General features: G+C 34.1%; 1 protein-coding gene across 3 annotated transcripts in view; it reads right to left on the bottom strand.

The window, feature by feature from the left end:
• The window catches only part of LOC132701346 (protein TANC2), a 69,620-nt gene that overhangs the window by 4,918 nt on the left and 37,818 nt on the right, over positions 1–26,884 (bottom strand). For 2 of the 3 annotated variants that reach the window (XM_060669168.1, XM_060669167.1), the window contains exons 3-6: positions 8,302–8,487; positions 1,091–1,242; positions 444–666; positions 238–366 (exon numbers count right to left, since the gene is read on the bottom strand). In XM_060669168.1, coding sequence (XP_060525151.1) covers positions 238–366; positions 444–666; positions 1,091–1,242; positions 8,302–8,487 — 690 coding nt within the window. The remainder of the gene's footprint in view (positions 1–237; positions 367–443; positions 667–1,090; positions 1,243–8,301; positions 8,488–26,884) is intronic. The other variant, XM_060669169.1, reaches the window with a different exon arrangement.

The following is a 26,884-nucleotide window of genomic DNA, read 5'->3' as shown; positions in this document are numbered from 1 at the left end:
CTGCAATAAATAAATGTCGATTTTAAGAGTTGTATAGTTGTTTACAGAGTCTAAAAACATTCGCAACTACAAACGAAGTGCGCACGTAAAAGTATTATAAGTGCAAGGCATGCGTAAAACTATAGCATTTAACTGAATTAAAGTGATTGGATGTGAACTGCCGTCATGGAATATTGAAAGAGGATGCAAACTCAAAATAAAAACACAACAGAAATCGACAAGTGAAAACTATCGTGCCTGCTACTAGCTGATTAAGGCCAGAACTGGCGCTGTTCTGGCCCGCGGTCCACAACGAACGAATTTTTCCTAATACGACGCTCGGCCAGTGGCGTCCCTCGGTGGACGTTGTCGAAGACGTCATCGAAGCTAAAGAAAATTACTTGTTTTTTACGTCAGCTCTTCAATTCTTACGTCGAAACTATAAATACGTAAATACTAAGTACCTGACAGGGCCGCATCTCCTTGCTGCCTCCAATTCCGCCCTACGAACGGGTTTCTAATAGCTCGAGGGCTGAGGAAGAATTTTCTTCTGGTCTGGGGAGGTGTGGGGCAGCTTTGGGTCATGGCATTTTGCTCGATGCGAGCTCTGGCATTCGAAGGACGCGTCTTCGGAAGTTTTTCAGGATGGCCCACTTCCGCTTGGGATGCAGGTTGCTCTTGTCTCCCCTGCGAAAAATAGTGCGTCTACTGTAACTACGCCTCTGAACGAGGATCAAAAAACCGCGAATTACACATAAGTATGTTTGTTTAATTAGGTATGGTCCGTAGGGTATCAATTACAAGACGTAAATTATACGTGTGTGTATCTATTTCCATATATTCAGCGGAAAATTCTTATATCCATAACCGATGCTTAATTGTAATGGCGATAATTTATTTTACAATCCCGGGAACTTTAGAAGATTATCGTTATTTTATTTCAGTCTACGACCAACATAAATAACCATTACAGCAGAGCGTTGTTCGCATATTCACTTTTTCATAACTGAATTTGTTGTTATAGTTTGAGTCTATTTGACTAAGTGGTTAGTGTACAAAGATTAATTGCGTAATATTTACAAACATGACACGGTGTTGTACACTGACTAACCTGCATAAAATTGGTGAAGTGTCCATTCGTCTTAACTTTGGTTCGGGGTTGCATTTTGTTGCCTTTCTCGGTCACCGGCGTGACCTCTCCATAGAGCGTTATTTCAGATCCTCTCAATGCGTTACATGCGATGTTCTTTAAAGTGGATCCATCTGAAAGATTATAACCGAACCGATTGTTATCAAAAGATAAGAACGATAACCAGCGGTGGGAATGCGGTACTTTTGCGAACTGTGCGTTTTCTTTGAAGGAAATGGCGTAATTGATACATTTAGTGCTTCGTTTGTCAACATTTTTCTTGGAAATTTAAGTGAAAAAGTGAACTGTGTTTTGACTAGTGATAGTGCTTATGCGATGATAAGTTTAGAAAGGCTTTTTGGTCAAAAACAAAATCAAAGCAAACCATCTCACAATTAATGATAATAATTGAATCTTTTTTTTCTCATTTTCTAAACTGGACTGTTAATTGTAGTCTCAATTATTGTGTTTCCAAGGACAAAAACACATACCAGTTAAAGTTGTTAAACAATGTTATTTTTTATTTAGATGAGGAAGTTTTTGATTTTTAAAAGTTTATATTGTATCATATAAAAGTTATTTAATTTTAAATGAGTCCCTACTCCCACTGTCCTATTTATAACGCTCAGGGCACTTCACTGTTTTTCAATATCAGTATCACTATCAGCAAACACAGGGACCAACCACCACATGGTGCTAGCCATAATGCGGAACTGCGTACAAAGGAAAAGCCAGGACAAACCGAGAGTGATAGAAAAACTGAACATAGAAAGCCTTAGCGATGACACCACAAAATACCTCTCTCTCTTGAAAGATGACACCGTAGAGCTAGTATGGAAAAGATTAAGCACTAATATAATGACAGCTGCAGAAGAGGCATTAGCCAAGCGAAAGGTGGACCAAAACGGAAAGCCCAACACGAAACCAAGGTCCACACACGAAATCAAATCACTTGCAGAAGAAAAAAGGAAAGCATATCTTCAATTTAGAAGTCAAACAATCACATATGCTGATTATAAAGTCGTGAGGAATAGGACAAACATGAAAATCCAAATTATAAAGAGACAATTCTGGGAGAAATACTCATCAAACATGGACCACGACTTATATGGAGGACAAAAAAAGATATGGAATATGATAAGGAACATTAAAAGGCCAATCAATGAATACATTCACACGCAAACAATAACGTTAAAAGAATGGGAAAGTTATTTCCATGAACTCTACGGTGACACAATAACAAGCCAAGCTCCAGAACAGGAACAGGAAAATATATCTGGGGAAAGAGAAAACACCCAACAACAATTAATATCAAAAGACAAACAATACGCGAGCTGAAAAACAGGAAATCATCAGGGCTGGATAATATTAATAACTGACTTCTTAAATATGGTGACAATGAATTAATAGACCAAATGCATCTCCTGTTTAATAAGATATACGACCAGAGAAAAGTACCAGAGGAATGGAAAGTAAGCATAACGATCCCTATTTTCAAAAAAGGGGAAAAGAAAGAACCAAATAATTATAAAGGGATCAGCCTCCTGAACACGACTTCAAAATTATTACAGAAGAAGTCTCAAGTAGTGGTATGAGCGAAGAATAGCAGGGATTTAGACAAAATAGATCGACCATAGACGCTATATTCATTTTAAGACAGATTGCCGAAAAGGCCATAGAGTACAATAAAACCGCGTGAATGTGCTTCATCGATTTAACAAAATCATTTAATAGAGTGAGATTACATGATGTCATTGAGCTGCTGAAAGAACGAGACGTAAACCAAAGGACAATAGACATGATTCGGGAGATGAACAGCGGAAATGGCACGTATGTAAGGGTAAACAACGAACTCTCCAGTAAAATACCAGTATCAACAGGGATCAGACAATGGGAAAACAAGAGTTTAAGATAATTTGCTACGCTGATGATGCGGTTGTGATATCGGAAGATGAGGATAATCGGCAAAAACTACTACACAGATTCGAAACAGCTGCAGGAAAATTCAATATGATCATATCGACACAGAAGACACAATCCTTGACAATAGCGAGAGAACCCAGAAGATGCAAACTGGCAATTTATAATAAAAGTGTGGAGCAGGTTATGTCTTTTAAGTATCTAGGGGTTAACATCACGAGCAATAGGAACCTGAAACAAGAAGTAAAAATGCAAACAATAGTAGCATCTAGGATATCGGGATTCTTTCGAACCGTGATATGGAGGAATAAATACTTAAGTATCGAAAGCAAAACACGGATATATAAAACTTGTGTTAGACCAGTTATGACATACGCCATAGAAACGAGGGCGGAGACTGCAGCAACAGATTCTTAGAACGACCGAGATGAAGACATTACGCTCAATCACAGGGAAAACGCAGAGATAGAATAACGTTCCGGATATAGTGAGATGGGTCAGAACTAGAAGAAGAGCATGGAGAGATCATGTCAATAGAATGGAAGCCGATCCACTGGCGAAAATCGCAAAGGAAGAGAGACCCAATACAAGCAGACCTCCCGGAAGACCACCAAAGCGCTGGTATGAGAGCTGGACCTCGGAGTCACTACTTCGGCTGCTTCCTTGAACACACAAGACATAGTCTTAAAATAATAAGAAGAAGAAGAGAATAAATGCAAAAAAAAACAATCATCAACAAATCATTCTGGGTAGTGAGAAAATGTCTAAAATAAGGTTATCTGTTGACCACATCTTGCAAATGTTTTTCATATTATCACCCCGCTCATGCCCCATTTTGTGTGGTCCATCCTTTATATATGTGACATCGAAATATCATAACTAGAGCAGAATTTCAGAATTTGTTTTAAGAAATTTTACACAAATTTATTGGCAATCCGAATGTAACAGGTATACTAACGAGCCTTCATCATTTTTCTCGAGAACCTATTCTGATTGTTATACAATAGAAATATTGGGACCCTTGCTTGCCTTCGCAACTTTAAGTCGACTGTGACAGATTTATGCAGACTCCATGTAATTTTAGTATTAGGAATAAAAATTGTAACAAGATTTATGAATAAGGATTCAGCGTTAACGCAAGTCAAATTTAAGGATAGGCTGTACAATTTATACTAGGTGCGTACACGTTCCTGTCTCTTTTTAAAACTTTACCTGGTACAAAATACCAGAATAATTTTCGATGACAATTCAGGAATAAATTGTTGCTAGAAGGGTAAACTTATGAATTAAGATTTGAGAATTAAAAAAAAATGAAACCAAATTTCACCGTAATTTCTGGCCATAATTACTTTTTTTCTTCAAAGAAACTACCACAGGGTACTGTAATACTATTTTCAAAACTTCAACAAACAGCAAGTTTTAGTCATGCTCTGAAGAAGCCAGGATGATTGGCGAAACGTTAGCAAGTTCGACTCAACAAAAACCGTCGCAGAAGGAGTCCTAAAGTATGTAAGTAGTATGATAATTATTAAGTCATGTAAAAAGTATTTTGTCATTGCGACATTCCTTAGGGCTCATGATCTCCATATTGGGTAACTACTATTTGATTTTACGATAAGTATGTGTGATTTTTTCCAAATTGCCAAATCCAGATCGAAACCTCTAAGGTGCTCGAACATATTTACGGTATCTATTTTGCAATCCATATGCTTCGAATATGCGATCTAAGCGGTCGATTCCTAGATAAAAATGTCCATGATTGACGTTACTATTATCCATGCGCGGCCCTTCTCTCCGTAATTAATACGAAAGATATGATGTCGTTATTAATAGGTTGCCTATTGTACAGTCAATTAGTGCATTGTTAGAGAACTTGTCAAAAATTTTTCTCCAAGCGATTAGATTTTATCTGGGACGGGACAGCCATGATTGTGTGTTTTACGCCGAGTACGAAGCATGAAGGATTTACACGGTATTCATATATGTTACTTTTCGTGTTCCCCAGAAATTAAGTATCAGTGACGTCTGGCTTGCATACTCAAGTCAACAATTCCGTTTTATCTGAAGGCACTAACCAGTGCCAACATCTCAATATGAATCGATCTATTAGCATATTACCATTATATTTACATAAGTATTAAACTTCAAGTATAAATTTATTTAACAGGAATTATGGTTATTTTGTTAACAATATTGGTTGCCTGGAAATTGAAACAGTCGACGTAGACGCAATCCTCGCATTATAAGGAAGTTCGATGGTAAAGTCTGTTCATAGATATAAGAAAGTGACTAACTGATACGAATTAAGGAAAGACCCGGGCAAGCTGTAAGAATGAAATATGGCCGAACAGGTCCGTACTTTGCTTAGAATTTATTTATTTGGGGTTTTGTTAGGGAACGATACTAAACAATATTTATTTATTTATGTATGTATTTATATTTAAATCTAAGATAAAATTACTTATTACCTACTTATTACCTACTTAAATTACTTAAAATTATTCACATAATATATCAGTATCACTATCGCTATCATCGCCTGTTCTAATTATTATTTGTACGATTGTTCTGCTTTTTCTATATGTTTAACAGAATTTGCCCAACTTTGTGGATTGATGTTAAAAACTTCGGTTTCTATAAGTTTGAGGACATTGGAGTTAACACGGGGAAAACATTGTTACGACGAATGGCAGATCTCAGTTGGTGCCAAACATGTTCAATGGGATTAAATATACAGTGGTAAGGTGGAAGCCTTAAAACTGTATGTCCTAGATTTTTTGCATAATTATCACAGACTTATTCCTTTTGTAGGTTCCAGCTTTGTTGAACCTCACTTAATTGCTTTTTGGTACAACCTTCGTGAAAATAAATGTTGTTATTATACATGTAGTTTTGGATTGTTGCTTTTGTGTCACATGAGGTTTTAGTCAACTGTCTTCTGTGAAAACTTGCATTGTCCATTACAATGACGCTATTAGGAGGAATGTTTGGAACTAGTTTGTTTTTAAACGAACTTTCAAATAAATCAGCAGTGGTGTTTTCATGATAATCCAGGGAAAAATCTTTAATATTTTTCGCAGACAAAGTCCATTTGGAATCCAGCATCCAAAATAGTTATTCTTTTACCTCTTTTTGATGGCGCGTTTGTTTTACACTTATTAGTTGAGTCAACCCAACCCTTTTCCGGGGTATCATAAGTGTCGAACCAGGTCTCATCCAAGTAAATAATTGGTCTTTGTTGCTCTCTGTAAATCCTAATTTTTTCTAGATATTCCGGTCGCCATTTGCGAATTCTAAAAGATTCCATTAAAACTTGCCTTTTGTCATTTTTTTTAATCTAAAACCCATGTGTTGAATACACTTCCAAAAGGTAGTTCTGCCACATTTAACACCGGTTTCATCTTTTTCAAGCCTCCTAATTAAAATTTCTAATGTAGGCACGCTTTGTTCGTATAACTGGTAAATTTTATATCTTGATCACTTTCATCGCACATATTTTGCATAATCCGTACATGATTCAACACATGCTCTATTACACACGAAATAAGAATGATTACTAATAAACTTAAACTAAGTAGTATAACAAACCAAAGAATATTAAGGTATAAAATATTAAGTAGGTATAAAACTATTTTCTATTACGGACCACAATTTTACCTGAATTTAAATTCCGAAACTTTAGCTAATAAACTTGTTGCATTGTATGTTAATGACCACCCGTGGATAATCCCATTCAAAAGCAATTGGTCACTTTCTTATATCTATGAACAGACCATACACGAAATCGCCTTGCCACTATATCACAAAAGCCATAATAAATTTTGATATAGTATGAAAAAAAAACTGGATGTCTCTTGTCTTGTAGGAGAAAATCCCAGCTTGCTATTTCAGTCATTGTCAGGGTTACAAAAATATTACATTTTGCTCTGTACAATAAATAGAATTAATTATTTAAAGAAACCCTCACAGGCTATTGTAATAATATAATTATTATTATCTTAGTTTCAGTTAAGCTCTGAGGAAGCCAACAGGATGACTGGCAAAACGTCGGCCAGTTGGATTTATAAACAACCGACGCAGGAAGAATCCAGAAGATTTGTAAATAGTAATAAATAGAATCAATAATTTCTTAAATACTGCTCTTATTTTCTTTCCTATTTTAAATTTTTAATTTTTTTAATTTGTTACGTTTTATACTTTACTGTCCTTTCGGTTATGTTAACGACGCTGCTGAGATCATTAAACTCGATCAGAATCAAATGTTCGACTTTATGAGGCAAATTTTATTTAGAAAGAGACGAGTATTAATGGGGATTATTTTTTCCGACATACACGTTACTACTAATCTCAGGTAAGTTTAATAAGATATTTTTTGATATTATATCTCACTTTTTCTACTTGCTTGGATGTTTTTGAGGGTAAATGGTTTACTAACGGCCACTTTGTGAAATCATTGTGAATCATCAGGTGAATGATAATCGTTTATCCCTCAATACTGGTCTTAATTAGCAAACCTTTTATAAAATCATAAATTGCTTATAAGAAAGTTAATTTTTTTGGGTAAGTAAAGAATTTTCACTTACTGCATACTTTGCTCTATAAATAAATAATATATGATCAAGGTATTTTGTAAATAACATATATAAATATGGGTACGTAACTGACATATTTCTATATAATAACGAAAATTGTTAATTTAGTTTTTCGATAAGATTTAAAACAAAAAAATTAAAATTTTCTCTTTTTCGGGAAATAACCATTATTTAGGTGAATACATTGAAACGTTAGATAAGACATCGCCATTACTAGCCGTCTTTATTTTTGCCTAACTTGTCTATGTAATACACATTGGCTGAACCTCTTTTCCTTAAAAGATTGCAAAATATATTCTATCTTTAAAAGATTAGACGGACGAGTAGTTTCTTTTTTTTTTTTTTTTTTCACGGAAAGGGATAATTCTGATTTGTCCTTCAGTGTGGTCTGCCGTGAATATGTCATTGGAACTGACAATCTCCGTTTGTTATATAACTTCAATCATCGCATACAGACTCGGAAGTTTGAGAAAAGGAAAGCGTCAGTTTACTTAAGTGATGGTTACTTGTGATTTGAGTGGGAGTACGCCATTACAAAGATGAAGGGAAATACAACATCGGAGTTCAAGTAAATAGGGTCTTTGATACCGACGTTAACTGCTCGCTTCAAAGTTTCAAACTTCGCGTATATCAGGTACATCCGAGTGAAGCGAAATACGAAAGGACATAGTAATATAATACCTGTTTGTGACGCGTTCAGAGTGCACAACGGGCAACTCTCGTTGGTAAACATGCAGGAGTAGCATCGCTCGTGGCCGCAGTTGTCGATCAGTCTTCGTTTCTTGCCCTTATCGAACGGCATATCGCAGCTGGGGCAAGTACCTGGAGCGTTCTCCGTGTCCAGTAGCCTCCTGATCGCCGCCAGATCTGAAACCGCGCGATTTGTTTACAATTTCGCTTTTGTAAGCGTCACGCGATGAATGCTAATTAATTTAAAGTTAATGAAACACAAATGGAACGATTAACGCAGCTCCGGAGGACGTTTTATCATTTTTAATGTGCTGCGAATATTGTTCATTGTTCGTCTTTTGGCCGCCGAATATGCCGGCTTTATTTGTTGCTTGGTGTGAAATTATCACTAGCAAAATATCAATTATTTTATTTTGTAATATACGTTTAACGCATATATAGAATTTAGCAATGCTAGTAATAGGATTTTTTTTTCTTAAATTCCTAAGAAATATATGCCACTGTCTGCCATAATTTGATTGATGAAAAATAGCGATAACGAGTAAACTGAATGCAAATATCTTTTTCAATTTTGCAAATATGGTTGACAGGTTGATTGAGTAGACGACAAACATTCAATTTTCTTTATAAATCCAGTTAAATTCGATGGAACACATTATCTCAATCGTAACAAACTGCTATCGATTTATTTTAGATTGAAATTACGGAATGCGCTAATTTACTTTCCGCTAGTTTTTTTTTTTTTGAAAAACAGTGCCGAAATATCATAGGTCTCGAACCAGATGTTTAATTTAGCTATAGTGTATCTCAAAATATATCGTGTTACCTTTTAATGAATACCAACCTTTAACGATTCTGTCAAGCATTGTTATTGTGTCAACCCATCAATTAAACTTTTTAGTTTGTCTTTTAGTGAATGTATACGTGCTACTTTGCAAAAATATGTACCCAAAAACTAATCGTTTTATGTAAAGTATAGTCTGCAACACATTCATAAACTTCTTCCCTCACGCGTCAGAGCTTTGCTAGTGCCAAATCAAACTCGTGACTAAAGTGGCGTTTATCAAACTTATTGAATAATAAGTGACAAGGCAGGGATGGACCAGGTATTTTTTTGAGTGTTGGCCATTAGATATATTAATATAAAATGTTAGTGTTAGTGATGAATAGCCAAAACTTGTTTTACGAGAAGATAACATTGCATCGAAATCATTTGACATTAGATGCAAACTGTGTATGAAAATGAAACTTTCAGTAGAGGAAAATAAGCCTGTCTATTTACAAAAGCAAATATCGTCGACAAGAGATATTAGTAGTGATTTGTCAGAGCATGTAGCGTCCCAGTACAGCACATATTAAAAACGGAGGACTCTTATACAAATCCTATTGTAAAGAAATAGCTTTAAATATTTGAAATAAAAAAGTTATTATCTATAGATGATACAGTTATTAATTTATTAAAACTTTGTATAATGCCATTGTCTTTTCTTCTTGTAATTATGTATTCCATATATTGTTAAAAAAAAGTTTTATTGGCGTCGCCAACCTACTTCCACAAACACAGGCAAAAGTCCACATGACATATTTTAAGATAAACTATACCCACCAAATATCTTGCGGTGCTTTTTTCTTAATCAGACAATCAATGCATTTGATTTAAATTAGCAAAAATATATTTTGTTGTATTTTTTGTCTCCAAAATATCAATAAAATCCCCGTAAAGTTTGCTCAACTGATAGGAAATTTTAGTTAAGCTTTGCTTTTGACTTTGTATAATTTTTTTTTTCTCGGTCCAGTTTTTCTGTCGATTCCTCTAGATTGTTTAAAAAAAGAATAAATTAAATTAATGCGACGGAAATTGTCAAATTAATAGGAAATAACAAAAATTTACAATAATAATTTAAAAACCAGACATTTATTCTGTAAGTAAATAATAGTTGCTTGGCTAATTAGGCCTCGGCAATCAAGCCTCGGATCCTTTGAATTGCAAATGGTATTCGCAGACAAGCGCTCATTAAACTTTTCCTGGCATTTTTCAACCTCCCTATATTTCGACAATCATTCAATTACGAAAGCAACCTAATCATCTAAAGCATAATCTAGCGGATAATTTAGATGGAAACGTTGCCGCAGGAGCACCTTGCGTAAGAATAACGATAATGTTGCTTTTAACGAAATTTTTATTGTTGAATTAAATAACTCGATTCATTAACTTCCGAGCCGGTCAGCCTCGGGAACGAGGGGATAAATTTTTGCTTAATGGGATTGTCGAGCAACACTAAAACTTGTACCTACCTATCTTGAGTTTAATTTTACGCTAAAACTGGCTCGCGTCGATAATCGAATCATCTTGAACCGCCTCGAAGAAAAAAAAATCACGCCAAGGTTTGTAAGACCCGATCCATGGAAAAACGTGTAAATAATTCGCGCCCACGTTTTCCAACCTTGAAGGCTTTTTGAACCGATCACCTCTTTAAATATTTGTAATACACCTGATCATTAACATGTTGGAATGGATAAGGCTCGGAATGCAAATTCTATCGATAATGTAATTAGACGTTTTAAAAGCTCTTTCGTATGACATTTTAAAATTTCGAATAATTTCTCGCATCGATGGTCGTTTATTTGCTAACGTTTTTATACCCACATTTTCGTACCTGAGTGAGCCGATCCGACTGAATCCATCGTATATTTATTAAAAAAATTCTCCTTATTTTAAAATGATTATAATACTATAAATTTCCGGACAGATGTGTCTTAAAGTAGGTCGATACGATTACATTATCAGATAACGTCCTATCAGTAATCTTATTAAAATAAGACACAATTAAACAATAAAGATATTGTTTATTAAACGGATAGTACAGTTAGGTATAGCGATGTTCGATACCACGCCTTAGCAATTTCCGCGTTGTATTTTTATGGAGGTATACGGTGTGTCCAATTTAAAGATGGGATGGAATGAGGATCTCGGATATGCTGAGATTGAAGGCTTTAGTTACTTTTTTGCTATTGATATGGAAAAAATAATATGCATCTCGATTTTTTGATATTTTATTATATTTTTTTAAATTATTTTATTGCTATTGATCCTAATACATTTTTATTATAAATCCAATGAATTAATCGATTATTTTAGGCATCATGTTAAATTAAATTAATAATTTTTGAACAAAATTTAGAAATAGAACTCCATGAGGTTTCTTAAACTTTTTCTTTGCTCTTGATTTCCAAAACCACATTAATATTTTCGTTCTCCAATCGCTTCAAAATTTTATTTTTGTACCACATGGGATTTTCTATAGAAATTAAGTAACCAACATAATATTTAAATTAGTTAATGCTCAATTGATTAGACTGTAAAACTGTTGGTGTGTAATTTAGAAATGTTGATAATAATAATTAAAGTGTTATTATTCTTCTTGCTAGGACTATCTATTGCATTCATACAGCTACTAGATATGTAGAGACCCTACTTAATGCTGATGATACAGGAACTTCTGAGAGAGAGTGATGGATGGATGTGGACAAAGTGCAGATTCGTGGATGAAATTTGGAGTCATGCGCGGAAGACAATTCTCATTTTTATCAAAATCATAGCCTCCCGAGGCACATCAATGTTATAGCTATATGATTGTATTAATAATTAATCTTAAGTATTTGCATAACGGTTAAGCCTGAACCTATAGAAATACCCGGAATACATAATTAAATTTTTGAGCCAAGAAATAAAAAATAAGAAACAGACAAAAAAATTTCCATTGATTTTCATTGAATAAAGAAGTTGTTTATGAAATTTATGGATGGAAAGATGTGTCAATATTGCCCCCAAAGTATCATGTGTTCGCGCTTGTTACCCTCTAAAATAGATAAAAAAATAAATAAAAAGGTTTTTTATTCACATTCGTTTTCATTGCTATTTTTTAGTTTAAGCTGAAAGTTTTGTTAAGTTTAAAAAAATCTTCATTAAAAAAAGATCTAATAAAAAAATTAAATATATTAAAGTAAATCTAAAACAAAATATCAGGAATTTATATGGCTTTAACAATTAAGGCAAAAATTAAAAAAAAAACATCCCGATTTAATCCGCATTTACTACTTACATATTGTTATGTTTCTTCTCCATTAAGTTTATCTACGTGCTAAATAAAGCAAAATTACATTTTTGCTTGCTGCATCTGTCTTTGCTTCTCTCTCAACTAAATTCCTCACCCACTTTATTTAACCAAATGCTGGCACGCCACATTTATTCGCGAAGAAGAACGAAGAACTCGCGGAAAACGCTAAGTGCCTCTTAATTAACATTATTATTAGTTTATAAGAATTAATTGCGCAAGTATAAACTACAAGTCAGCAACAAAGTAACTCGGCGAAGAATTATAACGAAGGCATAAAGAGACCGCTCGTGGAGTACGAAAAAAAATCGAAATAGCGGTCCCGTGATTTTTATAATTGCGGAAAATTTCTTTCTAATAAATTCAAACTAATGAGTAACGAGCTACCCGGCTACCGGAGTTTATTGCATCCTGGGATCGGCCGCGCGAAGTACCGTACTCCAAGGAAAATAATGAAGCTTTTTATATATGTGTTATAATAAAGAATGTATACGGATGCAATCTATTCATCAACGTTTTACGTCGGGGATTTTATTTCCTTGATTTATGGGAACAAAGAAGAAACGCTCCAAGCGCACCCAGTCAACGGCAATATCCACTACATACGTATCACAATTATTTAATTCCGCGGCATTTCCTAATCTAAACGGCCGTAGGTTTAATTACAAAAATATAATTCGTCGTAAATCAGCCGCCTTACTTTCACTGTCGACCGGTTATTTATTGTTTAGTTTAATAACCAACAAGTAGCTACTTCGTGCAGCAACATAAAACGGCTAATTTTGATTTTATGTACAATATAAGGTTAATCGGGTTCACCGATTTAGTATTTTGTAATAAAAGTCCTTTTACCGGGGAACCTGAGGGAACTTTTTAGGTTACTTTAGGTTTTTTATGCGAGCTGAATCCGCGTTTTGGCTCAGAAAATGGCTCCGCAGTTTTTTACTAACAATTTTGGCAAGCAAAGTTTCATATAATAGTATATTATGCAAAAAGTAAACGGCATTTGACTGAGGAACTTATTTGACACGAGCGAAGCGCAGCAGAGGGAGTGTTTAATAAACGAGTGACATAAAAAGTTTACCGAACTTGTTGCATACTATACTTTTTCTACGACCGTTAGTTTTTGGGTATATTTTCACAAAACAGCAAGAATACATTCACTGACAAGACCGTCAGAATTGTCCGAAGTGGCTCAGATCCGTGGGAAACGAAAGTAAGTGAGTAAAGTGACGCTTCCCGGATGCTAGACTGGTGTGTAATTAGATATTTTACAGACGGGAGTAGAAAAAAAAAGTTTATATCAAACCTACGAAAAGGGTTTCCCAAAATTGACATTTTGAGCAGTTTTCGTAATAAAAATCATGAATATAAATTAACGATTTAACAATTAATCAATGTCTGTAGATAAAACTTTGTAAAACAAAAAGATTGAATTTGAAACAATGTACAAAAAAAATTGATAAAATAAGTAAATTAAACATATATTTCTATAGCGTTTTGCCTGTAATATTTTGTGTGCCTTGTATATTTGATGGTAATGATGGCTTTAAGGTCTCTGTTTTCCATTATTGTTTATATATAACGTTTTTGTTACCTGGAATTTGCTGTCTATTTTGTGTTCTTTTTCATTAACAACAATAACAAAAATTTTATAATACGTTTTTTTTGTGCTTAATTTGACTTGTTTATTATTTATTTTATTTTATAATGTGTTTTATTCTAACGACGAACTTCACACTTAGAATAATTATTAGTAAGTATTACTGCTTTTGTCTATTGCCTTTTGGTATCATGAGAGTGGCTCAAGAAAGTATTGATACGTCGCCATAGAAACGAAAAAGATTTGTGTTACAAAATTGAATGGCTGGCAAAAATATAGATGCAGTGCCATCCTAAGACGTAAAGTACCGCATCAACTTCTGAACGTCTCGACTACAGCCGCTTGGAGGGGTGCCAGTCACGAATGTCAACGGATTTTTGTGTTTGTGTCGTTTTTCTCATCGACCGATAATATAATTCTCGTAGAATTTCACGATACCTTTACAGTTAGATATCCTGATCCCGATTTTTATTAACTTTATATTAAACTCGTCAGACCGTAACTTCATCATTACTGATGCAGAACTTCGCTAATGTAAACCGGTACTCAAAAGTGATAGCTCAAATGTGTTTTTTATAAAATTTTCTTCTGCAAAATTTATGAGGAAGTGGAATTTTAGAGGCTGTTCCTTGGAGTGTTGATCTGAAATTTAATAACTGTTTTCCCGATATTCTAAGGTTTTGGGTTTCGTCGTTTAGTACCGAAAATCTTGAACCGATTTTTCGCAGACATTTACCTGATTAATCTTTAACTCTACAAGTAGTTTAGGAATGAATTAAAAATTCAGAATCTACATATTAGTAATCATTTTCACAACTAGATCAATTATGGAACTTGGGTGGACTTTGATCAATTTTGATAAATTTGGATTTTTGGAGTCATCTCGGTCTCATAGTTTTTGGTTCTTTGTCTAACACACTTTAAACGAGAAGAATTAAGGTGGCTTTATTGTATGAAATTAGTCCCAAAAGAAGCAGAACTTGTTTGGCGTTCTGTAATCGCACATCCATCTTAGATCTACACTTACTGTTAAAAGTTTATTATTGCCCAGTGAGCTCACGCATTCTGAGGACACTTCTTTTGCTAATAGAGTTTTTAAATTACAAAAACGTGTACTTCTGTATTTCGTGATATACAGAGTGTATCCAATCACATTTTGCCTATGTAAAAGTTCCCCCTCCAAAAAGGTGGAAGTTAAAGGTATAACGGATTTTATTGCAACATGTCTATATAACACAAAAAGTTAGATATAATGTTTGAGTTGTTCGATTAAAAGTTGGATCTTTATCAAGAATCTAAAATACATACAAGTATTAGGTAAATTAAATATTTTATATGAAAATATTTACATGCCTTAGTGATGTTTTCAATGAATTCGAAAATATATAAATACATAAGTACAAATATGATGCAAACTACATGAATATTTTGAGTTGGATGTTTATGTTTATTATATGTTGCTAAGAGTTGATTTAATTGTTAGTGCAGTTTCAACATGATTTTTATATAGATATTGTTATTATATTAAAAGCGCATTTTGTTTTAATTTAGATTATATTATTTAATTATGGTATATTTGACTTAAATCACTAATATCTATCCGATCATTTACAGCATTTATTTCTTTTTTATTGTTAATCATTTCTTTTATTTCTAATTATTGATAATTATTGTCTTGTGTTGAAATAGTAGTTTCTTTAAAATTACGTTTAATGGGTCGTTAAATTTTTGGAGATGCGTTTTTAGAGTTGCTATGTCCATTAATGCGATTTTCTAAAACTCGGTTTCTCATTCCATGTCTTTGTGTAATTTAAACAAGGTATTGAATATGCTTCATTTGATTTCTTTTTAACCGGAATTTTACATTTTAATGGAGAAATTTTTTTTTTGGCTGGTAATGTTTTTATTTCTGAGATAATCGTTTGCGTTAGAGATTTTATTAATTAAAATCTGACATTATGTGAATCGGAATAATAATAAAAAGTAACAAATACAATTTGTTGTGCTGTATGTTACGAGTCCGTACATAGCAACTATAAAATTTGTTAGAAAAATTGTTATTTGAACGAGTTATTCAACTATGAACTTATAAATTAATGCCAATTGGTTCGGTTTAGAATTTCACAGGTTTAACAACTTATTAATGTCGTGACGCGATTCCCAAAACTAATTGAAGTAAATCAAACACAGTTTTTAGCGCCTCTAGAATTTAAATATTTCCAAGAAAGCGAAAGCCAATTGGATATTAATATTAATGCGACGAACAACAAAAATGGGCCTAACGGCTGTTTCCAACCTTCGCCGTGTTGTATTTGGGTGGCAATAACGACGTAAATTACGTTACAACGCTAGCTGACTGTCATTGTTGACATACATTTGCCGGATCGATATTCAATGAAAAATTAATTCTAAGAATAGGTTGTGTGTGCTTAACAACTGCAGGTGTTCAGATTAGTATGTAAATTCGCTTAATATCAACAATATGCGACTGAATTTGCTCAATAACGCAGCGTGAGATTTTGCAGTGATTGTCTAATTGTTCGTAACGATTTAACGATGTCAATTTCTGTCGTTTTACGTTTGCCGCCCAAAAAATTTCGATCTCTCATGCGCGAGACGCCCGACATTTTGTTTGTCGACGACGATGGCACATTATCCGTTTTAATTTAAACAAATACCCCGTTGCACAGCGATTATGCGACTCGTCGATATCATTTACCAGTAATTAAAAATTTACAGTTAGCCATTAGTATTTATCGTTATTAATATTTTCGTATCGGCGTGCGGGATTTTTGGGGTTAATGTTTAACGATTTTAACAGCAGTTCCGCGAGTATACAGGCTGAGCCGAAGGAGCTCTTATACTCACACGATGTACCATTTTCAAAAAATATGGGTTGCAAAATTTTATTGGAAGTGACACCAAATTTTGGAATTGCTTTTTTGTCAACAATCAACAACTTTCTTTCAAATCTGTATCACTCTCATCTACTCAATAAAAGTTTCACTCCATTCCACTTTTGTTGTTTTAGGTTAACGTTGTCTACTATGCGACCGTCCACCTCCCATTAATTCCTTCATTCTCCATTTTTCTCTCTCTTCCTCATTTCTTCATGCCTGATTCATTATGTCCTTTATTATTAAGTAGAACATTCTATGTTTGTTGATGTTTTCAATATTAAATAGTAGCTTTATATTACATGTGAAAGTCCTCTTGGACCATCACCGCGCACAAATCTTAAAGTATAGTCAGGTATGACTTAACGGAATGTCTATATTCCTTGTTATTTTTATTAACGTTATTTTATAGAGGGCCGCTTAGGATTATGTACCGAATTCTTCCGCAATTAAATTTATGAAATCAAACTTAAACGCAAAGCAATAAAGGACATATTTTTAAACATTACCGAAACAAATTAAATTAAATTATACAAATTGTCACACTTAAGAACTGTACACCCTTGCAAAATCTTTGTTTATGCTTCGATATTGATAATTTTTTTTGTTGGATAGATCTCTCAAAAACGCACCTTATGTTTCTTATTACATCAACCTGAAGTCATGGCTGACTGGGACTAAATGATGTCAAATATCGAGAAGGGCTATTGGGATTTCTTTAAGAATAAAAAGTCAACGAATTCTTATTCAGGACTACACAAAACCTAACTATACTAATTTCCATGAATATAGGGTGCTCGAAATATCACGGGCGCCTCACTTAACCATTATTCCAGTAGAATGCTTGTTTATAGGTCAATTTCGATTTCTTTTTGCTGGATAGATCTTACTAAAAAGAAATGAAACGTTTTCTTCATATAGCTTCGACTAAAGTCATGGCTAACTAACACAGTTTTTTGAAGCGAAAAATTGAGAAGTACTTTTAGAGATTTTTCAAATTGAAAATGACAACAGATTCGTGTTCAAGACTAATAAATGACAAAAAACACTTTTTAAGGGACATTTATTTTTAGTACCATCTTAAAACAACAGCATTAATAAATCTTAATATTGAAAAGACATACAAAAAATTAAAATATACATTAGAGAGTGAATTTGACTGTCGAATATTCGCTTCTCCGTGGCAAACTTGGTTTTACAGAGGAAACAGTATGCCGACGTCAATCCATTTTGATATTTCTGTTGTTTGCATTATAGATGAGAACTAAAAATCCTTCATACCTATCCTCTCTAATCATATTTAATTTTAAGAAAATCGTTATTGTCTTATCAAAATTGAGCCATAAACAAACAATCTAAAGGAGTAATGTTTAAGCGAAGCTCCCGTGATATTTCGAGCACCCTGTTTTCTAACTTCATGGAAATTAGTATAATTAGGTTTTATGTAGTCCTGAATAAGAATTCGTTGACAATTTATTCTTCAAGAAGTCCCTAACAGCCTTTCACGATATTTGACATCAATAATTATTTTCAGCTAGCCATGACTTCGGGTTGATGTAATAAGAAACATAAAGGTTTTAGTGCGATTTTGAGACGTCTATTCAATAAAAAAAATTATCAAAATCAAACCGTAATCAAAGATTTTACTACGATGTACAGCCTTAATGGCGGCGCAAACGATATTTGAAACCCTGTATTGAAAAATTATAAAAAATTGGTATCATTGGGCTCTAAGTACTACGCCTAGATTGCCAATTTAATTTTTTTCTATCCCTCTCTTCTCTCTTTTTTGTTAAATAGTCTCTGTTTGGCAATGATTTTACGTTGTAGCAATAAGCAAAACAAGGTTTTAGTGCATTTTTCAGAGACCTATCCAACAACAAAAATTTATCAAAAGAGTACCATTAACAAAGATTTTACAAGGGTGGACGGTTCTTAAGGGACACACCCTGTATGATTATAAGTTTCAAGAGCTCGCTTGTGGCACATTTTTTTGTCCATTCGTTCTCGGTACCCCGCCGCCTTTGACATTACGTTAACCTTTTAGAAAAATAAGATAAGGAAACGGGGCTGATCCTGTTCCCACGTCTTCTATAGCTTACATTTTTTTCTAAATTGAGCAATCGCCATTTTTACGGCCTATTTAAGCACGCGGCCACGATTGTTCCGAGAAATCAAAGGTGTGTGTGTGGGTGTCTCGATCTTTGAGTCGGGGATTTGGTGCTATCGCAGAATCTCTTTCTCGCCGCTTAAAAATCTTTATTTGCCATTATTAAACAAACCTAGTTTTTTCACGCGTAGAATCATGAACGCGATTGCCGTTATAACGTTTTTGCAATAAGTTAAACGCACGACGAACTGAAAAACAAGCTTTCCATTATCCCTTTTAACGGCAAAATCTCGAGCTAACCACACACCAAATCGTTGTACACTAAGGTTTAAAGGTTTCGGCAATTTTAAGCCGAACACTTCAATATTTTGTAAAAATTTTCAATTTTTGACGGCTTCTCAAAATTTTAAGTAGACAACAGTAATAACTTCCAAACAGCAGCAGAGGACGACGAATAAGATGTATATATAGAACTACGTTATTATAAGCATTACTCCTTATCTTGTTAACAGCTTCGGTGCCTTTTTTTTTTAATTTTTAGGGGTCTCAATAAATTCCACAGGTCTGCAAAATTAAACTTTTTGACAGATATGGAGACTGATTTTATATAACTATGGGATTAATTTTTTTGCAAATATTAAAGAAAAAAAAACGTTTCTAAAATAATTTATTTATTATTCGGTAAAAAAGTGGAATCCTAGTTAAAAAAAGGGAAAAAAAAACTTTTCTCAGACTTTTTGAGTGAAATCTTTGTCCTTTTGCCAGAAAGCTGCGTTGTCCGGAAATTCGGCTGTGTGTTTTTAAGGACATATCCCGTTTTAACATCCTTTCCTTTTCCTTAAGGTGCTGGTAAAACCTCTCTTCCTGTTCTTCGCTAACTGCTCCAAGATTTTCAGGAAAATAGTTCAAGTGTGAAAACAGGAAATGCACTTTCAAACTCGTATTACAACCTAGACGATGAAAGTGTTTTAACATATTTTGAACAAAAGTTTCGTGGTTTTCGTTCTTATAGTTCCCAAGAAATTACTTTTTTAAATGACACCCAGGCATTTTTCTCGACGTTGGTCATTGAGTTTTGAAAATCTTTGAGGCCCAACAAAAATACCTTCTTTTCTCTTGGCATCGGATATGACTGAAAATTTGCAGCACAAATATTTGAAACACTGTCCACTTTTGTCTAACAAACTGCTTTATCAAGCCAAGTTTGATATGAAGAGGAGGCAGTAAAACTCTTTTGGGGTCCACTAAGCTCTTTCTTAATACATTCTTGCTATCTCTTGTCCGATTATTCCACTCACAAATAAAGCATGGAAATTTTGTATACCCTCCCTGTTGTCCTAGGAGCATGCACAGCACTTTAAGGTCACCATGAAGCATCCACCGATGTTCTTGGTAGTTTATTTTCTTCAAAGGAATTTTCATACGCCTCTTTTAAATGTACCGAATGTGCAACGGAAGCCGAGGCCAGTTCGTTACCATAGTGCAATAAAACGCCTCTTAAACTAAGCCAATTTTTACACCGAAATAAGTGTGGTATACATTTTTCACATAAAAAGTTGTAATTTGCTTTTGCCTTACTACGACATAACTACCACAGATATAACAAAAGTTAATTGGATTGTTCACATAACGTCTTCTTTCCCACGACAACAGCCGTCGAACACAGTAGGACGACGACCAATACAAGCAAACTGCGCATAAGCAGGTTACAACGCTGTATTGACGCTTCTGCGCCAACCCTGTTGCTTTGCATAGAAATCTAATATTATCCGCTGTTGCCAAATCACTTTTAATTTCATAAAAAATTCATTTGAAAACCATGCCTAGCATGGAACAAACATATTCATGTCATAGGTATGTATATTAATAACATTTATAGATATAGAACACTGCAAAAAAAACTGACGTGATAGAGCAAAAATATGGCGTTTAAACACCATACATACACCTGTGTTACTGTTAAAAAATACTATCACTAACGTCATTTTGAACTTATCGTAAAAACACTATACATGCTTGCGGGGACGCGGAAGCATGGTGACCCCCCGAGAGTTCTTAACGGATTATTTATGGAAATGCGCGAGTTGATACGTTTAAGATTATATAAATCTTAATTCCGATGCAACTAATTAACAGTAATTGGTAACATTACATGCCGTTATAGTCCTGTAATAAACGAGTGCGATTAAAGTGTTTTTAGTCACGTACGAGTGGCCGAACATTTGTAAGAAGTGCCTATATACACGATTATAAATGCGAACAACTTATTTTGATTAAGGCCGTTCTAACAGAAACGTCGTTTGTCAAAATCGATAAAGACGTACGGTCCGAAATCGAAATCGCTGACGAATGAGTTCAATTAATTTAGTATTGCCTTTAATAACGAACGGCCCAGTTGGACTCCACATCTTCCTAGAATTTATATTACAAAAGTCACTGACTTTCGAAGATGCGGTTTCGAGTTAATTAGCACATATCTGTGCGATGGGAAACATTTTACAACTAACCACTACCACAGATAGTGGAAAATGTAATGGTAATTTTGGTATACCTCAAGGATCGGTTTTGGAGCCCTTTGTATACTCGTTATTTATTGTACTGCAGGCATTAGGCATAGATCCATGTGTAGGATAACAACATTTAGCGCCAAATACGTACGTTTCAAGACACATGGTGTCGAATTCTAAAAAATAAGTATTTTTTGGCAAAAAAAAACTAACGGCATTCTTAACATAAACTGCAACCATAAAAAAATTAAAGGCATGACGTATTTCAATAACAATATTAAATGTTATTGTTGTAGGCAATATAAAATTATAGACGTAAACGTTTTGTCAAGAAGTTTTGGTAACAAAAAAAATTACCTACCACGTCATAATGATAACACCAGCAAATACCATAAGAATGCGCTGGATGTCATTGTTAACGTAATCGTGATCTTTCCTGAATTCGAGTATAATTAACAAAAATGAAGTAAATCAAAGTGTTTCTTCACTTGCCAAATTCTTATATCCCTCTGGGTATGTTGGTTCTTATGAAAAGAGATAAGGGTTAGCAAGTAAATAATAGTTAGGCGCCAAAGCGCATATTATGTGAACCTACTTTTAAGGAAAAGTAGGTCCAGCTTATGAGCTTAAGATTTTATGTTTGCCCGACGAGCGTCAGAAATTTCACGGAATCATTATCTCTTTGATTTTCTCACAAATTTCCATATTTTCGCTGCTACTAGTAGTGGTTACTTACTTTCATCGATAAATGCCATTCAAAATTATTATCGATTTAACTAAAAATCGATGTTTTCTCAGCTGATTTGAAAACCCGAAGAAAAAGCTACGAAATGAGTGGTTTGTACATCTGGTTGGTAAAATAGAGAATAAAGCGGATAATCTTCATTCAGAATCGGCAAACCGTAACAATGCTGGTCAAACAAACAAGACGAGATGTTAATAACAGTAATTTATGTAACAAATTCGCTGACTAATTCATTTATTGGCGTAGCGTACAATGGGAATCGACGTTTCAATCAGGAATTCCGAGAGCTAATAACCGAACACACTTGAAAGAAATTTTGTAGGTTAAAATCGTTATTAGCTGTCGATTGTTTTTCAATTAAAATGCCGATCGGGTGAACAGTTCTTGAAGAAAATGTTATTAGTTTTTTATTCCTAGGGATATATACAGCGACGGCATTAAATTACCGCTGATAAAATCAAAAGTATAATTTTCAAGAAAATAAAAGGTTTTTTCCATAATTAATATGTATAATTACAATACAATAGGATGAGTCTATAGCTTCTGAAACTACATTAACACACACGAAGTGTCTTCCGACTGCGAAAGTCTTTTACATAATTTAAAATAGTAAGAAATTTTAAACCTGTTTTGAAAGGATGACAATGTTGTCTTATTTTATAAATTAAATTTGTTTTTCATGAAACTTCATTAAATGGTGACGTTTCACTCACACATTCTTTGATTTATTTTTTAGTTGTCCATTGCCATATCTTTGTTTATTGGTGCATGGAGACCTACCGCCAATATAAATGTGATGTCACACACAAATCGGAATTTACTGCTAGAACTATACCAAATATTGAAAAACAACATAACGGTAAAAGTATATTGTAAAATTTTGTATTTACATTTTGAAATTTCTCTTATTTTCCTGGTGGTACAATTTTTTATTAAAAATTTAATATGGTTTGACGTGCAAAAATAAAATAAAACCACACAAATAAATAACATAATTGAAATAATAGAAAATAGGATCAACCTATTTCTAAGCTAAGCGATAATGCTAGAAACTACTCCAACAGTAAACCATTGTACACAACTTTTGAAAATTGAAAGCTTTGCTTGCATTCATAGTTTATCACGTAAATCAAGCTAAAGCTAGCTAGTAATAATTAGCAAATAAAAGTGTTTGCTTCGGTTTTCGGGTTTGTTTGGGCACTTTTATGGGGTACCTCAGTTATTTTTTAAAATAGAAAGGTGCGATTTACGCGACAGTGTGCTACTTTTTTATAAATTTGAAGATGCCGTCAACAAAATTTTCATGGCACTCTTGATTTTTGAGATACTATCGATTTTGGGACCATCCCCGTACCTCCGTTGTCTTATGAGTTATTGAAGGGCTTAAAAAACGTTCCTATAGGATTTTTCCGTAGAATCCAGTGGCGTGGTTTGTTTTTTTTTACTTGCTCTAACCGGTTATTAGTTATGAAGCAAACATATATTTCTTACATGGAAAACCCTGTATATTATTTTTTACATTAATTGGAAATCATTTAAACTTTTCAGAAACATATATTATTATAAAGTTGTTTCGAAATTTTTTATTCTATATTTTATTTCATTTGTAGCAGTAGGCCATGATTATTCTATTAAAAACAATATCCAAGTAAATAATTATAAACATGCAAGAAACCCAATACTTTAAAATTCAATAATTAAAATGTCTTTTATACGTTATAAATTACGAAATAACATTATATCCAAAGAATATTAACATAATATTATACCTAAAACTGTTGTTCAAAATGGAGACCATCTTTTTTTTTTCATGGCACTTAGAAGAATTTTTGGTCTCCTTCGTTTCGAAAGTTAAATCAATTGCCCCCCGAAGTTCTTCTGCAGACTCGCATCGTGTTATACTTTATTTTGCATATAACCCCATAAAAAAAATGTAAAACTGAAAAATCCAGAGATCGCGGAGGCCATCTTACAGGTCCGTTGGTACCTATCCATTTTTGAGGGAAAAAATGGTCTTAAAAGTCCAAAGTTATGGCTATATATTAACGGAATATCTTCGAGTAATTCTGGAATGTCTTCCTCAAGAGAGTCTAGGTACGTAGGTGCTGTAAGACCTCATTAATAAATCCAGTAGGCTATTCGTTGTCCCAAATAAAACGCGATACCCCAACCCCAAGGCACTTTTGTTGAGCTCTTTCAAAAATTAAGTGGATGTTTTAATTCGAACAGTTCCTCGTGTGAAAAGTAACAAAGCAACAAAAGTATCGTTGATTCGTATTTGTTGCAAATAGCAACTGTTGAAGATTCTTAAACTTGTATGGATGATATTTGTAGTTTTTTTTTAATTCTTTGGGCAGTCGATTTTGTGTTTGCGAAATGATGGCGGCATTGCTGCCTAGTCACCTAATTCATTTGAATCTCTTTGCTCCCTATACTCCTCCACATAATTTTTAGGACGTAGTTGGATAAAGGTTACGTGCCTAACTAGATTTCTGGATATTTAATACAAACAAAACACATTTCTATAATATAAAATTATATTGACTATATCCGTTTAAAAACCTCACATGTAGTAATCTAATTCCGAAGTTTAGATTAGTTTTGGTTAGTTGATTTACTATGGCCTACTCTTAGAAATAAAGAAAAAAATGAAAATTGATTTTCAAGCTCAATTTTCAAAAAAACTTTATACTAATATATGACGCCCTCTGGCGCGGCCTGGGGGCACAACGGGCCCGTCTGGTGGCCTAAGTGCGTGGAAGCCCGCGGGGGACGCCCCCTTTAATACCAATACTAATATATATTTTCGAAAAGCTTAAATGCTTCCCAATTAATGTAAAAAATAATATATAGGGTGTTCTATTTAAAAAAACATGTTTGCTTCATAACTAAAAAATGGTCAGACCAAGTAAAAAAAGTAGCACAGTGTCGCCTAAACTACGACTCTCTATCTTTAAAAATAACTGGTTTCTATTTTTTTTAAAATTGGAGATTGAAATAGAACGCTAAGTTGCTGTTTTTCTTATTTTCGGTATTTAATATTTTTGTAATCGAGCAAAATTACTTTTTTTGTGATGCATTTACCAACAATATAAAAAATTAAACATATTAAATTAACTTTTGCTGCGGTTTCTGTTCGTCGAAGCTAGATCCAGACTCCCGTTCAAAGTTTCCAGAATAAAACTCCGGATCGACTTAAAAAGTTCCCAACTCTGCGGAATTATGACCCGGATTTTCCGCTCGCTTTAGTTTCAGCTGGCCGCCGCCACCTGCGTGTTGCCGCCACCACCTCCCGGGGCCACGGAGCCAGCGCCATGCTGGCTGAGCGGTTCTCCGATGAGCGGACCCAACAAACGTTTTAAATGTTAGAAGTGAACAGTTTAAACGCTTCACGCGACCCATTGTCTGCCGTGAAAGCCGAATGGGACCCGGAGGAAAAATTGCTCGACGTGAATGGGAAAGTGCTTAGACTCGTACGTGGTATCTGAAACGATGTAATACACCGCGGCGTAGGACATTCACTTCTGTAGAATACAATTTTCTTTTTTTTTTTTGTTTTTGTTTCTTTTTTGTTCTTTACATAGTTTTAGTTAGTCTTCGCGCAAACGACTTATTCACTGGGTCCCAGCCGGCAGCCCTTCATTGGAAGCTTCCGGGAATACAAAAAAATTGCAATTCCCAATTTGTGGACCGAGAAGATCCAGACAAAGGCACAATGCAAGCAGTGCTCAAAAACACTTGTGATGAAATTTACCACTACAAACTAATGCGCTTATATAGATGTGAAAATTGTTATAGTAAAACCGTCATCCTACAGTTTTCCAGGAACCGAATCGACGGTGAAAGCGGTATCTTATTTCGTATATTTTGAGTCTTGATAATATTTACGACATGGTTCGTAAAAATTGTTATTAGTGTTAAGTTTCATAACCAATGCGACATGATGATAAGTGAAAGAAAAGAATGAGCGTTATAGAAAAAACTTTAAGCTTTTGGACGGCTTGTGTTAGGCCAGAACAATTTTATTCTCATTTTTAAATTTGTATTCTGTTGAAAATTGATTTTTGCGGAAAATTCGGAGTTTCTCTCACAAATGCATGCTGGACAGTTGGAAGTATTTTGTGAAATAAATATGCTCCGATTCCCAGTCAATTCATTTCAACTGATTTTTTTTTAAGAGACAAGACTTTTGTATGAGCTTATCAACAGAGTTTGAACAAAGGAAGAATAAGAGTCTCACAACAGCGCTTTTATTTTAGACAGAATTAACTAAACACTACCAACCTTACAGGAAGAACTATATCGTCAACAAGTGTGGTTAACCAAAAAGTAGGTACAACAAGTGTGGCAAATGGGATTTGAGTCACGAGTTTATTTGCTTTGCTTGCTTTGTTATTTAATGAAAGAAAACAAATACATGAAAATAACTTTACCTTACATCGTTCTTATGCAACTGTTCTTCTTTTCCTAACTTACTTTTGAATTCTATTGCCTCGATATATCAACTTAGAATGCATTATTTGGACACCATGTATTGTTAATTTATAAAAAATGGTTGCCACCATCAACAATTTTTCTCGTCGCTTATGCTTTATCG

The sequence above is a fragment of the Cylas formicarius genome, unplaced genomic scaffold (assembly GCF_029955315.1).
Source record: "Cylas formicarius isolate icCylForm1 unplaced genomic scaffold, icCylForm1.1 PGA_scaffold_4__25_contigs__length_36172078, whole genome shotgun sequence".
Classification (NCBI taxonomy): domain Eukaryota; kingdom Metazoa; phylum Arthropoda; class Insecta; order Coleoptera; family Brentidae; genus Cylas; species Cylas formicarius.
This window is presented reverse-complemented; position numbering and strand designations above follow the sequence as displayed.